This window comes from Malaclemys terrapin, chromosome 2 (assembly GCF_027887155.1).
Source record: "Malaclemys terrapin pileata isolate rMalTer1 chromosome 2, rMalTer1.hap1, whole genome shotgun sequence".
Classification (NCBI taxonomy): Eukaryota; Metazoa; Chordata; order Testudines; family Emydidae; genus Malaclemys; species Malaclemys terrapin.
Window position 1 is genome coordinate 140,012,481 of NC_071506.1, and position 15,830 is coordinate 140,028,310.

The 15,830-nt window shown below is 43.6% G+C and overlaps 1 protein-coding gene across 1 annotated transcript; it reads right to left on the reverse strand.

Annotated features, from left to right (window-relative positions):
* Window positions 1-63: 63 nt before the first annotated feature.
* On the reverse strand, window positions 64-7,111 carry BOLA3 (bolA family member 3). Its single transcript, XM_054017960.1, has 4 exons — window positions 6,981-7,111; window positions 6,564-6,687; window positions 4,113-4,201; window positions 64-2,693 (listed from the first exon to the last, which is right to left on the reverse strand). The coding sequence occupies exons 1-4, from the start codon at window positions 7,023-7,025 to the stop codon at window positions 2,628-2,630; spliced, it is 324 nt and encodes a 107-aa protein (XP_053873935.1). The 5' UTR covers window positions 7,026-7,111; the 3' UTR covers window positions 64-2,627.
* Between the last annotated feature and the right edge of the window lie 8,719 nt (window positions 7,112-15,830).

Below are 15,830 nucleotides of genomic sequence, written 5' to 3' on the forward strand. Positions count from 1 at the left end.
ACTAATATTTTATGTTGCATCTCCTTTCTAGTAGTATGAAGAAGTGAGGCACCTTTTCAGAAACACCTTAAACAATAGATCATGCTTTATTCCTCAACCCCCTAAAAAAAAGTCACTTTCAGGGAAAGGGTAAAATTTTCAAAAGGCATTTGCTTAAGGAAATAGTAATGGAAATTCCTGCAGCTATAGAAACTTACAACTGAAGTTGTTTTCTCTTCTGAATGATAAACTCCCCCTCTGATTGCAGCAACACTGAGTGGGAGAACCAGGACCCTATCTACAGGCAATTTGCTCTACTTAAACTTAAATTGTTTGAACTGTGTTTACAGCAGGTTTGTCGGTCTGCTGCTGGCTCCTAGTAACACATTTTAAGGACAGGCACAAGATTTAGCAGAGTTCTAGTCCTGGCTTTACCCTATGCTTCCTGCATGAGATTGGGCAACTTAATCTTTTCTGTTTCCCAAATATGTAAAGTGATCATAGCGGGGTTGGTAATACCTGTGAAGCAGTGTCTGTTCTCCCAGGAAATGTGCTACAGATGTGCAAAGTACTTCAGTTGGTATTTACTACAATGGAAAACTTTTTTCCATTGTATAAACTTAAACTGCTGGAGAAGAGCTGAACTATCACTGTAGAGGCTCTTAGAAGTGTTTTTGATAGGATATTTTTCATAATTGTTGCAGGAGGTGTCTGAGGTAGGCCTACCTCAGGCTCATCAAACAAAATGTAATGACTGCAACAATAGACATGTGGGCACCAGAGTTCTGATGAAAGTTGCATAGAAAAAAAGCCTCACAGCCCCTATAAACAAGTTCTTTGCATCAATAACTTTAGGGCAGTAACTAATGAGATATTTCCAGTTTCTCGCTATTAGCTACAGCTCTCCTCAACCACTACTTCCATGAAGCTTTACGAGACAGCACCCTGCACAGCAGTAATCATCCAGGTAGGCCCTAAAATTTCATTAGAAACAACCTGAGTGAGGTAATATTTTTAACAGAAGTTGGTCCAGTAAAAAAAGATAAGATATTACTGGGCCAGCATGGCTATACCACTTCCAAACTGAAGTGTGTATGATGATTAAAATTATTAGATGTTAGAATAGCTACTTAAAACAATAGACATCTTATGCATTTCAGAATTTATGCTCCCAAGACACATTATGTATCTAGTCATGTTTGTTTCATGAATCAAGAAGCACTCACCTGCAAACTATCAGTTAAGTAGAGAGGTTCTAGTGCAACACCTCAGTCTTGGTAGGTAGGGCATAATTGAGATCTCTTGCCAGTTAATGTCCACTAAACCAGCAGCATGTTTTGCAGCAGTTGCAACATAAACAGTAAGGAAAATCCTTCAGTAGATGCAATACTTTGCACCTCTACATCCCTATCTGATAACAGGTGGCTGTAGCAGAGGAAGAAGTTGGACTCCAGCCTTCTAAAATATGGCCACGCAGGGGTACTTTAGTGCTCCTCTAGTCAGTGTTCTACTTACCATATGGATTGTTAAAAAAAAAAAAGGCAGCAGCATCAAGGTCCTAGGATTTGGCTTACCTAACTCCAGTTACTATTCCTCCATGCTTACCAAGCACCTCAGTCACTGCCCACCCCCGAAATATCAATAGACAATTACTTATAATGCAATAAAACTTTAATATAACTTATTATTTTAATAGCTAACTACTAACTGGCTGAGGTACAATTAAATCTGGCATGAGAAAGCTTGAACTTAAGGCACAGACATGCTCAACTAAAAGTTGACTAGCCAATCCTTATCAAAGAAACATTCACACTTCACAGGAGTTTGAGTAAAACAAGCACTTTCACAGATGCCATGAAGAAAAGGTGATCCTCATAATTCAGACTCAGAGCATCATGCCTTGAGTTTTGCCCAACAGGAAACCAGAGCACCTTATCCTTTCAAGGACATCACACTGAAGTAATGTAACTTAAAGCCTTTCATTTATTAAGAAACAGTCTTAATTTCATATTCAGTAGCTGTGCCAGACAGCTCAGGATTATCCTGCAAGCTTCTCTTACAAAGCCATGTTTGAAGTAAGATGATTGACTGAGAAGGCACATTGACTAGGGGACTATACAGCCTCTGAAGTAATTTCTTTGTAAGCTGCAGTTTCCTCACTGCCCTGGTTTCCTCTGAGCTACACCAGAACACTAGTGAAGTAGACAGCAAAAACATACATTCTTATTTTGGGATTTTTTGTTCATGATCTCTTTGTAGAATCACCACAGCTGGGGTCCTTTTCCACTAGATGTTAGTAATGAAAGATACTTTGGAAGCCAATACTTCCCTCTGCAACATGCTCCACAAACCATGGCATTCCAGTTCCATCCTTGACTTACAGTGATTAGTTTTTTGATAAAGTAACCAACTAAGATTTGGCATCAGGTACTTTATGAAAGGATAAGAAATCAATCTACAAGTTAAAATTAAATAAACATGAAATAGGATCTCTCTTTAAATAGCTTCTGAAATACTTACAGTCTTTGTTTTAACACCATTAAATATTGATTTAAAGGTAAGTCCATAATACAAACTTCCTGTTTTGTCTCATGCCCATAGGTGTCCTATCTCCACACAGGTTTCTAACAATGCTGCCTGGTTCATCTTCAGTGCTTTGGAATAGATGTGAATATCCGTAGTCCATGCATTGCTTTAATTTCTTCACTTAGTGCCTAAAATAAGAAATTAAACAAGTCTTTGAACAAAACCACAAAAAAGCAACTCAACTGAGCACAATAGAACAGAAGTCTGTGGTAGAGGCGATGGCTCACAATACCATTATAAAGATAATGGCAGAACAGCAGTTGTTCCTTATGCAAGCACTGATTTTGGACCCTGATCTGTTACTTGGTACTGGGCAGGAGGAGAGACACTTCCTCACTTGAAACTGAATGGGCCAAATTAACAGCATGATTAAGATGAATACTTCCTTGATGTAGCCAGCTTGTTTTTATTCCTTAATGGGGATAGTGGGGAAATCTCAGGCTCCTAGAATGATCCAGTACATTGTGAATTCGTTGCAATTCCTCTTAAAGAATGTCACAAAAACTCAACCACATGCTCTGGTTAACCCAGTTTGCTTGGTCTCCATAAATTAGCCAATTAGATGTGGAGCCTCCAACTATTTTGCATTGCTCCCTATTCCAGACAAGGGGCATTGATAATGGCAAAAGAGCTTTTCACTGCCAGGTTATCACTTCAGCTAAAACCCAGGTTTGTGGTGTTTTGGTAGTCTGTCTAGTGGTCCTAGCCCTGATGCCAGACAAGAGTTCACAAGAAATGACACTAATTCACTACAGTAAGATTTCAGAAATTGAGTTACTTTGAAGAAATTGCTTCAAGTTAAAGAAATTAGATTTGTAGGAAGTACATGCATTAGCTAGAAATTTTATAAAAAATAATTACCTCTTTCTTTTCTTCAAATTAACTGGTTTCATTTCAACAGAATTCTAGATAGCATGAAACTATACTTATAGACTTCCAGTTCCTATGACTCTTTAAAGTGTTACTAGGTCAGTCTAAATCAGAGGAACGTTCTGGGGGGGGGCGCAGCTGGGGCCCGGGTCTGGGTCTAGGCCCAGGCCGCCCAGCTCCGCTCCTGGCCTCGGCTGCCAGCCTCAGCCCCCGGCCTCGGCTCCTTTACTGCAGTAGTAAGGGGATGGGTTAGATGATCCAACAGGTCTTTATCTCCTCTAGCTTTTCTATGCTTGATCAGGTGGTTTCTCCCCACACAGAATAACCCTCAGAAATCTGTGTTATTGATGGTGTGGGAAGGTCAGCATTCAGCACCTAATCCTTGAGCTCCTAAATCTGCTCTACTCACATTGAAATTAATTGGGTTATGGGGTCTCCACACCCTGTTGTACCAAGCCCTGAAACTGTTAGCTATACCTAGGAGAACACCTTTGGCAGTGGTTTTGGCCAGGTAATGGCAAATTGTCCTGGACATACCTTGAAATAATCCCCCAATCTCATCAGCACATATTTAGTTTTTGTAGGAAAGTTCCCACACTCCAAAAAGTGGAATTAATACACCACTGGTTATAACAAAGGAATATGATTGCCTTTCCAGATCCCACAATACTACTTACCTGATTAACCATTTGATGTTGCTGGACAGTTCTCTTTTCTTTAAATTCTTCAGATTCTATATGAATTTCATACATTGCTCCACAGCCTCCTTTAAAACAAAATTACATTGATTATATCAGTGTCTTAAGTCATTACAATTATATGCAGTATACAGATTGATTATAGTTTAAGGGGCATTGGCAGGAAAAGTCATTTAAACAGATTTCCTTATCCAAATTACTAGCATATGCTGCATGGTCTTTCTTAAAACAAACCCCATAAATTGTGATAAGTATTTAAGCTTATACAATTAGGTCAGGCTGATCAGTTTCACCTCCCTTATTGCTACACCAAAGGGAGATCCTAGATGGGAGTGAAGTTCTAGGGTGGAGCTCTGAATATGGAAAAGGTTGAGAATCACTGGACTAGGCAATGTTACACACGCACACAAACTACGTTAAAAGAATATTAAGGTTGCAAAGTTGGGAAATGCCAGATTGAAGACTGCCTCTGCAACCTGAATTCACCCCGTTTGTGCATATACATTGTGATACAGTCTTTAATTACAAAATTACAGAATCACATTCTATTTTTTCCACCCACAAAACCCATGTCTCACTCAGTGCTTAGAATGGGCAATGCTCACTGTGTGAGAAGCTATTCAACATTTTTTGTTATCTTTGTAATTCAGTGTGTGGCTACGGGCCTTATTTACTACACACTACTGAAACCCACACAAACACTAATGAATTTGTTTTCACAACACCCCTGAGAGATGAAGGAATTTTCTTTTAAAGAAGTGGAACTGAAGCACAGAGATTAAAGGTCAAAAGTATCCACTAATTTGGGTGCTCAAATTGAGATGTTTAGGACCGACTTTTTGAGAGTATTTAGCATTACACCGCATCGTGTGCTTAGAACATACAGCTCCCATTGACTTGAATTGCAGCTGCGAGTGCTCAGCACGTCTGAAAATTGGACCACAATATCTCAAGTAGGGCATCAAAAAACACACCATTCGTGACCGCCTCTGAAAAGATGTTTTAAGTGACTTGCCCAGCATCATATAAAAACTCTGTATGTGGCAGAGGCAAATTCCAGGGCAAATTCTATTCAACTACCTTACCCATGAGACCTCCTTTCTCTTCCTGCAATCCCCTACCTCGTTCCCTACACACCTTCCAACTTCTGCAATATTTGAGGCAGAGCTCCTACTGACAATAGCCTCCTTCCCTACATAACCCTGATTCATTGCCAGGGCATATCCCACCTGTGCACTAAATGAGGGAGGAATCCTTGGGGGGGGGAATCTATGGTCACACAAGGAGGCTGAATCAAGGTTTCACAGGCAACCTTAACTCTGGCTCTTACACACACATTGAGTCTGGATTTTTCTTGGTTTTTGAAAAAGCAAATTGAAAAAAAAGAAACAGAAATTCCATCATATTGACAGCCACATGGTTTGAACCTTGAGCTCCATCACACAGACCAACTCATACCAATAGTAGGTTGTCATCCTCTACATGAATCAGCACTTGAGGGAGATGAGACAGTTTGCCAGTGGGGTTCACTTTACTGACAGCAAAGGGTGAAATTCAGGAATCTTGGGTTTCACTCCAAGCTCTAGAGGAAAGTGTTCTGATGGGCAGTGTAGACGGGTGGTGGTTCAGGCTAGCCACCTGAGGGCCAAGCCTGCCTGACCATCTGGGTCTGAGCTCGGGTGGCTAGCCCAAGCAGCTGCCCATGCCACAACATCCACACTGCTAGTTTTACCACGCTAATTCAAGCAGAGCTAGGATGAGTCGGTCTACCCAGGCTGGGAATCACACCTCCCAGCAGCAGCACAGACATAGTCTGAGGCAGAAATGACATGACTTGCTCATGGACACAAAATGGGTCTGTGACAGAGTTGGGAATTGGACTCAGATCTCCTGTCTTGCAGCTCTGTACTCTAACCACAAGACCATTCTTCCATGATATTTAAGTTCCCGCGGACAACAATTTTGTCTCCTTATTTATCAACTATCTATAAATAATAGCCACAATTTGTTACCTGGGTTGTTAGCAGTGGGGGGCAAGGATTTTTTTCAACTGTAAAAAATGATGTTAAATTTAGCAGAGGCGAAGACAGTCATGTTTAGAAGTCAGTGTAGACAAGGCCTATATTATAAAACTAGGATGGAGACTCCCTTGAAAGGATAGGCACAGAGGAGAGAAGGGTTTATAGCAGTTTATAAGACAGTTCCCAGAAAACAAAAATCCCTGTTCTCAATGCTCAGGAAAAGCACATCAGACCCCACAGCTGAGACTTGAACCTGGAAGCTCATGGTCCCTACATGGAAGCCATCGGGTAAGCTGACGCGTTGTCCAGACCAGATCGTGGGAGCTGAGCTACGTTTGTAACCGCTGGAAGTTGTCTTTGCATCCCTCCCAAACCATAAAAGAGATTCCGCCGGCCCGACTCTACTTACCTGATATATCCACTACTTTGATGGCCGAAGCCCGAGGGAATTTTTCTTTGAGGACTTGCACCACCCTGGCTTCCCCATCAGTCTGCGACGCAAATGCTCTCCGTGTGTGGCACAGGAGAAGGATCTAGCAGGAAGAAGAAACACAGAAAAGGGACAAGATGGTTACAAACAGAGCGGCGGGCGGGCGGGCAGGGGCCAGACTGGTTTGTGCTGCAAAGCGGCTCTCGGGCTGGAGGCCCGGCCCGGCTGGGCGAGGCGCTGTAAGACCCCAGGAGTCCTGGCGCCCAGGGCCCCGACGAGGGGTCAGCGACAGCAGAGTCAGATGGGCGGGGGGGGGTGGCGACACCACCACGGACTGTACAAGTGCCCCGGCCAGAGCCCCCCAGCCCCCTCCCCAAGGCCGGCCCGCCCCCTCACCCTGTGGCCGCGGCCCAGGAGGCCGGCGCTGATGGCGGCGGCCATGTCCCGGTGAGGCGGCGGGCGGGCGGGCCTGTCCTCACCGCCCGGGCCCGGCCACAGGGAGAGTCCGAGAGCCCGGGCTCGATCGCGGCCCAGCGCCCCCTAGCGCCGCGGCGGCCCCGCCACGCTCCTCCCCCAACCCCCCAGGGCCTCCTCCTCCCACCCCCTCCACGGGGCTGCTTCCCTCCCCCCCCCCCCCCCCAGCCTCCAACCATCCTTCCCCCCAGCTCCTCTCCCAACGCCCCAGGGCCTCCTCCTCCCACCCCCTCCACGGGGCTGCTTCCCCCCCCCCCCCCAGCCTCCAACCATCCTTCCCCCCAGCTCCTCTCCCAACGCCCCAGGGCCTCCTCCTCCCACCCCCTCCACGGGGCTGCTCCTCCCCACCCCCCAGAGCCTCCAACCATCCTTCCCCCCAGCTCCTCCCCCAACGCCCCACCCCCTTCACGGGGCTGCTCCCCCCAACCCCGCCATTGCCTTCCATCGTCATGGGGCTGCTTCCCTCCCCCAACCCCCCAGAGCCTCCCACCCCCATGGGGCTACTTCCCTCCCCCAACCCCCCCCATCTCCTCCCACCCCCATGGGGCTACTTCCCTCTCCCACCCCCACAGGGCTGCTCCCCCCATGGGGCTGCTCCCCCGACCACCCCCCCCCCCCCCCGGCTGCATCCCCCCTTGGGCACAGCAGCTGTTTCAGGACCCGGGGTTCACCCTTATATATGTGGGGTGCTAACACAAAATTTGGGATTGGGTAACCCCAGCTAAATGCCCCAAACAGCAGCAAGTAAGAGGAGGAACTTACCAGAACATTGGCTTTAAACTTAACCTGGTGTTTCTTTGTATAGGCTGTTGGGAGACAGCTCCTAGCCTGTGAGATGTCCCAGCACACAGGCTCCCACATAAGAAGCCCGCAGGAGTACGCAGATGGTCCCAGTGAATGGAGGGCTAGGCCGATAGACTATGCATGTTCCCGACCATTATAGACACACAACTGTCAACCTTCCAAAGCTAGTACTGTTATTAGAAATAATGTGTCTAGCACCCTGAATCTACAAGCTGCAAATACCGATTAAGACATACTCCTTCGCCTGAAGAGCTTATTATTTAGTGAGAGCATTTGCTCCTAGCAACAGTCCAGAAAGAAATCCTGCACCTTACAAACACTCCCAGTGCTAGAGGGGTGCTTTCTGAATGAGCCCTTTAATATGCTTTAAATAAGGCTCTTTGGAGACTCCAGGCAGTTCATCATGCCATTCTAATTTACATAGAAACTACAGTGGTGGGTGTGATAGAAAAAAAACTAAAATAATTTGGGTCTAAGTGATTTACCTCAGAAGTTCTCAAACTGTGGTGGTCCACGAGCTCCACTCAGGTGATCCGCAGATAGTTCCCTCTAAGGTATGCACCTGGGTGGCCGCACACGAGAGAATGAAGGGCCACCCACCTAATTAGTGGAGCTGCACCTGCACCCTCGAGAAGACACACATGTAAAGTGAGGTGGTGGCCTTGGGGGCAATAGGGAGTCTGTGGGAGGGGGCAGTGGGGTGAGAAGAGGGGGTGGGGGGAATTTGGGATGTGCAGGGCTGTGGCAGCTAGAGAAAGAGGTGACTTTCCCCAGCTCCAGGGCTGCAGCTGCCAAGAAGAGACACCCCCCCTCCTTCCCAGCCCCAGCTCTGTGGCTGCTGTAGTGGGGGAGAGACCCCCTCTCCTTCCCAGCCCCAGCTCAGGGGCTGCTGCAGTGGGGGAAAGAGGGAGAGACACCCCCCCTCCTTTCCAGTCTCAGCTCGGGTGCTCCTGTGGCAGGGGAGAGGGGCACATCCAGCACATTAGAAATTTAAAACTACTGATATTAAAATATGAGTTGTGTGCTTTTATTTGTATAACAAAAAAAGTTAATTAAGGTTTTTTTGATATAGCGCTTTAAATCAAAATGCTTTACAATCGTTAGCTAATGGTACAAACAACATTTGGAAAGATCATTAAGTGGTCTGCCGAGACCATCACCAATTTTCAAGTGGTCCGCGGGAAAAAGAAAAGTTTGAGAACCACTGATTTACCTAGTGAGGCATTAGCAGAGCCAGGAATAGAAAACATGTCTCTTGCCTCCCATTCTGGTGGCCTATCCACTGGACCACACTGCCTCAAGCTATATAAGTAAATGTGCAAGTCTTTAAAGTGCTTTGAAATCTACATCTGAAACAAAAATGTTAATGTATGGGCTAAACATTATTGAATCTGTTTGATAGAATAGGTTTGCCTTTCAAGAACCATTTAGTGTTCAGCCCATATTAATGGCAGTAATAGGCCAGATTCTGATCTCAGCTCCACCCACATAAGCCTATTGAATTTAATGGTAATATTGTGGGTTTACATTGGTGGAACTGAGCTAACAATCTGGTCCAGTGATTTTACTTCCGGCTCTTTATTTTCAATCACTAGCTACCTGTCTTCTGAGCATAAGTTGATAAATAAATGGAATAATCATTACATCCCACATATGAGAAATTGATCAGAGCACCTTATATATCTTCCCTTGTTAGAACATTACGGCCATGCCCTATTTTATTTTCTCTATACGGACAAAGCTCCTTAGAGCCAAGATAAAACTGGTTCTAAAATTATATGTGGACTAAATTGTGGGCCTAGAAAGGGACTGTAGGAGTTCAAACACTTTGTATGGTAAACATAAAATAATTAGGTTTCAGAGTAGCAGCCGTGTTAGTCTGTATCCACAAAAAGAACAGGAGTACTTGTGGCACCTTAGAGACTAACAAATTTATTAGAGCATAAGCTTTCGTGGACTACAGCCCACTTCTTCAGATGCATAGAATGGAACATATATTGAGGAGATATATATACACATACAGAGAGCATGAAAAGGTGGGAGTTGTCTTACCAACTCTGAGAGGCCAATTAAGTGACCATTTCAGTGAATCCTGTATGATGTATGCATCAGAAATGTTAGCACTAGTTAACATTCTAGCTAGACACAGCAGAGGATGTCAGGCTGAGATTTCTGTGTGATGGAGCGGGCAGCTCAGGCTTGTCTATAGAATCATAGAAATGTAGGGCTGGAAGAGACTTCAAGAGTCTGCGTGCACTGAGGCAGGATCAAATAAACCTAGACCACCCCGACAGGTGCTTGTCCATCTTGCTCTTGAAGACCTCCAATGACGGGGATTCCACAGCCTCCCTTGGAGCTTAACCACCCTTAGAGGTAGAAAGTTTTTCCTAATAGCTCACCTAAATCTCCCTTGCGGCAAATTAAGCCCATTACTTCCTGTCCTGCCTTCAGTAGACATGGAGAACAACTGATCCCACCCTCGTTATAACAGCCCTTAACATATTTCAAGACTGTTATCACATTCCCTCAAGTCTTTTCTCAAAACTAAACATGCCCACTTTTTTAACCCTTTCCTCACAGATCAGGTTTTCTAAACCTTTGATCATTTTTGTTGCCCTCCTCTGCACTCCCCAATTTCTTCACAACTTTCCTGAAGTGTAGCACCAAGAATAGGACATGGTACTCCTGCTGAGGCCTCACAAGCCCTGAGTAGAGCTGGACAGTTCACTCCCATGTCTTACATACAACACTCCTGTTAATTCGCCCCAGAATGATATTTGGGATAATACAATTTGCATAGTGTATAATTAGCAGAGTAACATACCTGTCAGGTCACTGCTAGTTTCTTTGTTGATATACTCCTATCTCAGTTTACATTACAAAAGAACAATGGACGTTATTACTGCTACTTGCATTTATACAAAAAGCAAACCTGTGTAGCACCCGCTCTCTGGACTATGCATGGCATTGGGAATGAGGAATTCCTGAGTTTTATGCCTGACTCTGCCAGTGACTCTCTAGATAGCCTTGGGCAAATCTCTGCACTGTTCTGTGTCCGTTTCCCGTTCTGTAAAAAAGGGAGCTAATATCACCTACCTGGGCCTGTGAGAATTAATGATTTATGCTAAAATTTTCACACATAGCTGCCTAGAGTTAGGCTCCTAAATCCACATGTAGACATCTAACCGGAAGTGATCTGACTGTCAGAGGTGTTTGGCATCCTCTGCTCCCATGAAAGTTAAAGTAGTGTACCAGAGTGAAGAATCAGGCACTTAGTCCCCTGCTCTACTACTCATGCTTCTCCCGCTCCATAGTATAGTACAGTAGCATGGACACTAAGGAGCTAGCATTTTGTTATCTATGCTTACTGTTTTATCAGAGCTGTGTCATTTCAAAGGAGTCCGTGCAGGATACACAGTATTCTTTGTTGGAGCAAAGCCAATAAAAGCTGTTTTTTTTATTTCCAGTAGTGCCCAAACTGTTCTTTCCAAGCTGAGAAGACAACAAAATGCAGCTAAGCTGATTTACACCAGCTGAGGATCTGGCCTGCATGGTTCTTTGTTTCTTTGAAATGGAGGTGCTCTCCCTAACGTATCGGTCTTATCAGCACTATTTATCAGATGGGAAACTGAGGCAACAGACCATCCTCCTTACCCTTTAACTTTAAAGGTTACACCAGGACCTGACCTTCTTCCCATATTTGTTCTCTAGAGGTTAGGGTGCTTGGAAGGCCTTACAAGGTCTTATCCGTTTAATAGCTTCTTGTTTTATTTACTTGATTCAGCACCTCCTCCTGTATTTGCCCTTTACTTGAAATTAACAAATTACTCTGATAGTTTTACTGGCCTTTCATAGTCCACCACCGTTGTTGTAAATGCCTCTTTATCACTGTGTTTCCATTGTTTGCATCTCATCCAAAGTTCTTACCACATTTCTTCTGAACAGGGCTTTTCTGCCTTTCAGCAATCTGTTGTCCAATTTCCAATTACATTTTTAGAACACACTAGTTTAGAATGTGACATATCTAGTGGCAATGACACTGCCACTGTTTTCTTTAGTAGATGTCTCTGCTCATTGGCTCTCACTCTCTTCAAATTTCATCCGAGAATATCCTTTTCTATACATCTTAATGTATCTCTTCTGTTATTTTTATTAAGGGGCCCAAATCTGCAGACATTAAGGATGAAATTTGTTCCTGTGCAGAGGATCTTTCTCACAAAGGCTGTACCACTTAAGTCCCACTTAAGCCCTATTTTGGGGATTTAAGTAGTCTATAGGTCTTGTATTGGCCCCCTGTACAGGGACGAATTTCACCCAAGATTGGGAATTATAGAATTGGGCCTTAACTTTGTAACTGTATTATTTAACTGTAGAGCATTTGAGAATACAGTTTGCAAGAAAGATACCTCTTGGCCTTTTGGCTAAGATCAAGAATAGTGTCAGTTTAAAATCAGACTAATTATCTGTAGTCTTTATCCTACCCTTACAGGCTTAAGAAATCCATACATTAATAATAGGCATTTCCCATTGCTGCTATGATCCAAAACAACCACTCATTACTAAGAAGGTTGGGCTTTGATCATCATCAGAATCTTAACTTCATGCTGCTCTGTTCAAATGTTTCTCGTTTCCTCTGCTGATGCATTTGGGGGATTCACCTGTTTTCCTATGACTGAGTCAGATCCTCAGCTAGTGTAAATCAGAGTGAATCAATGGAGCTATGCTGATTATACCCGCTAGTGGCATAGCTAGAAGCAGTTCCCTGCATTTTTCTGTCCCTCTTCTTTTCTGCTTGGGTTATTCTCTTTCCCGACCACTGAATAAATACAAGACTCAACACCAATCTTTAATTCCTGAGGTGAAATCCTGGTTCCATTGTAGTTAATGGGTGTTTTCCCATTGACTTCAAGGTGACCCTTGCTTTCTAAACATCCTGTAGCTCTGTATTCTGTAAGTGTCCTGGCCTCAAGAGAAAGCAGCTGTTGGGGAATCCAATTCTATATACAAATCATAACTTTTCCTCTAGCAGTTTGGTTTTGAACCTTGATATTTAAAACAGATTTCACTACTTTGTGCAGTTTCCCTGGGGTTTCCTCGCTCCTGGCCTTTTTGGTTTCTGATCACATAAAAAGATTGTTGGCTGGTATTTTCACTTCACTGGGAGCTGGACATTTATCTCCCTTCTGCTCCTTTGAATATACCAGCCTCAAACTTTATTATTATTATTATTTAGCACTACAGGATCTTTTTTCTTTCATTGATGTGGGCTGGATGTTTACATGTATGACTCTTATTGGCAGACTTACCTCCAAAATTAGGGAAAGCAGATGTTACTTTAAAGTGCTGTCAATAAACTGTGGGCAATTTGACTTCAGTGGGACCTACCTGTTTGAGTAAAGGTGGAAGACTCAGGACCTGTGTAGACTGTGTGAAGTTCACTTCTGCGCACAGGCCAGCACAAAGCTGACGTATCATTTCGGTCCCTTTTATGCCCTCAAAATAGGGTTTAAGTGGGATGTAAGTGTGATAGGCCTTGTGTGGGATTTCTGCACAAGGCCTGAATTTCATCCTTTTTGGGTGGGTCCATTTTAACCATCCTGTGTTAATCTATGTATTCTTTACTTGCTCTAACAATATTTATAACCAAAGATGTTAAGCTATAGGGGCAAAATTTTCATACCTGGGTGTGGTACTGAATGAAGAGCTGGATTCTGTCACATTGAGTAGTGACTTGCTATGCAGGTCATCTCCCTGATTTCAAATGGGTTTTTCACAGAGTAAGATACTTGTCACCATGAATAAGATCGGCTCACCCTTGCCCTTTGTGACCTGATTTTCAAAGCACACGCATCTCCCACTGGATACAAATAGAGATTTAGGTGCCTAATTCTAGGGACGCAATTTTGACCTAGAACACTTAAAAGTCAGAGGCTGAATCCTCAGCTGGTGACAAATCAGCATATTTCTATCCAAGTGGCACTTTGCTGATTTACAGCAGCTGATAATCCGGCTCTAGATTTCTTAGGATGGTTTAAGATGGAGATTTTCCAGGGACCCTAAGGAATGACAACCCAGTTCCTCAGAAGTTGAGGATCTGGGCCCAGTTGCCCAAGGGTATGTCTACACTACCCGCCGGATCAGCGGCAGCGATCGATCCAGAGGGGATTGATTTATCGCTTCTAGTCTAGACGCGATAACTTGACCCCCGAGCGCTCTCCCATCGACTCCTGTACTCCAGCACCGCGAGAGACGCAGGCGGAGTTGACGGGGGAGCGGCAGCAGTCGACTCACCCCGGTGAAGACACCACGGTAAGTCGATCTAAGTACATCGACTTCAGCTACGTTATTCACATAGCTGAAGTTGTGTAACTTAGATCGATCCCCCCCAGTGTAGACCAGGACTTAATCTCATTGAAATTCAGTGCAAGTCAGACAACTTATTCCCTTAGGCTTCTTCGAAGACCTCAGACTAATAGTCCATGGTTGGTGTGACCTTTAAAGTCCAGTTGTGTGATCTTTCCACGTCATCATCAAATAAGAAACAGCTTCATCTTCACTAAGTTTGGTGGGGGAAGAGGAAAAAAAAACACTGAATTTGAGTGCAAAAAATAAATATAAAATTTATTAAAACACCCACAATATTTTAAAGATATCAGGAATAATACATTTCACAAACCAGCTGGTTGTGTGTAACTTAAAATACAAATAAAAAAAAGGATCCATACTTGCAATTTTTAGGCATCCTAAAAAATAAATTTACTGAAACACTGGAGAAAAAAAAGTGTAAGGAAAAAATACAAACGAAAAAGAGGGGGGAAATTATACAAAATAAAATTATCAGCATAAATTTACTGTACTAATAATATCTACAGTTTAATACACATTAATCCTATTGCCTTGAGACATTGTAAAATCTACCATTCGTCAATCAACCCCAGATAAAACTTCATTTCAAGTAGCCACAGTCACAAGTCAACAAAGAAATCTTCAAGTGTGATTCACAAGGATGCCTCCACTGGAGGCCTTGTCACCAAATATGAATTCAAAGAGACAAGAAATCAAATACATCGAGAAGTTACGGCTTTAAAATTAACTAAACTGAATTAGTCTGTCACAATCCAACCTGTTTCCTCATTTCTCTTAAATTAAAAATGCATTTTTTTTGTTTAAAAAAAAAAAAAAGACAGCATCACACCTATACTTAATCTGTTTTTGTTTTGTTACATACAAAAAAAAAGTATTAAAAATAAAGACTTGGAGGTTGAAAACCAGCTAAACAGTAAAATGTTTTCAAAGTGTGACCAGCAGTGAGTAATCCCTGAAAAATGGATGCTAAAATGAGGAAAAGATGGGAATAAAAATCACTACAAAAAGGATCCCTGATATTGGAACAGAAGAAGAATTAGGCCAGTATGCTCTGCTATTCTTAGGCAAAAACAGCGACATAAAATCTAGGCCTTGAACCTGCACATCCTTTATAAAGGCAAAGCTCCCATGGGGCCTGGTTCTCATTTACATTAAAGCCCATTTTACCACTTTGGCTGAGCAAAGGGACCTTAATATAAATGAGCACTAGGCCCTGTTGAGTTTAAAGGGATACTTGTCTTCGTTAAGAAAGCAGGGGTGGTCCCCATTGCTAACGGATATGATTTAGCATTGGCACCTGGAAAGTAATCCGGGTGCGAGCTGAAGAGTACAGTTACAAAACATAATCCAGTGAGACCATTATTAGTCAAAGGACTAAACAGAACAGACTTTGTGATCGGTTTTGGGTGCTCAACACTGCCCACAATCAGATCCTCACGGCCAGATCCTCAGGTATATGTGCCATGAGTGATGCTGCTTAACACCAGCTGAGAATCTGGCACTAAATGTCACTGTCCAGTCTCACCAGATTATGTCTTGTGACTGTACTCTTCAGCTGGCACCCGGATTAACACGCCCAGCGCCTTCAATCCTTGCTCAAGC

Coding starts and splice junctions, on each gene's coding strand:
- BOLA3 (XM_054017960.1), bottom strand. CDS start 7,025: ATGGCCGCCGCCATCAGCGCCGGCCTCCTGGGCCGCGGCCACAGG. Junction 6,688..6,980: donor TCCTGGGCCGCGGCCACAGG/GTGAGGGGGCGG, acceptor TCTTCCTGCTAG/ATCCTTCTCCTGTGCCACAC. Junction 4,202..6,563: donor CAAAGTAGTGGATATATCAG/GTAAGTAGAGTC, acceptor TTTGTTTTAAAG/GAGGCTGTGGAGCAATGTAT.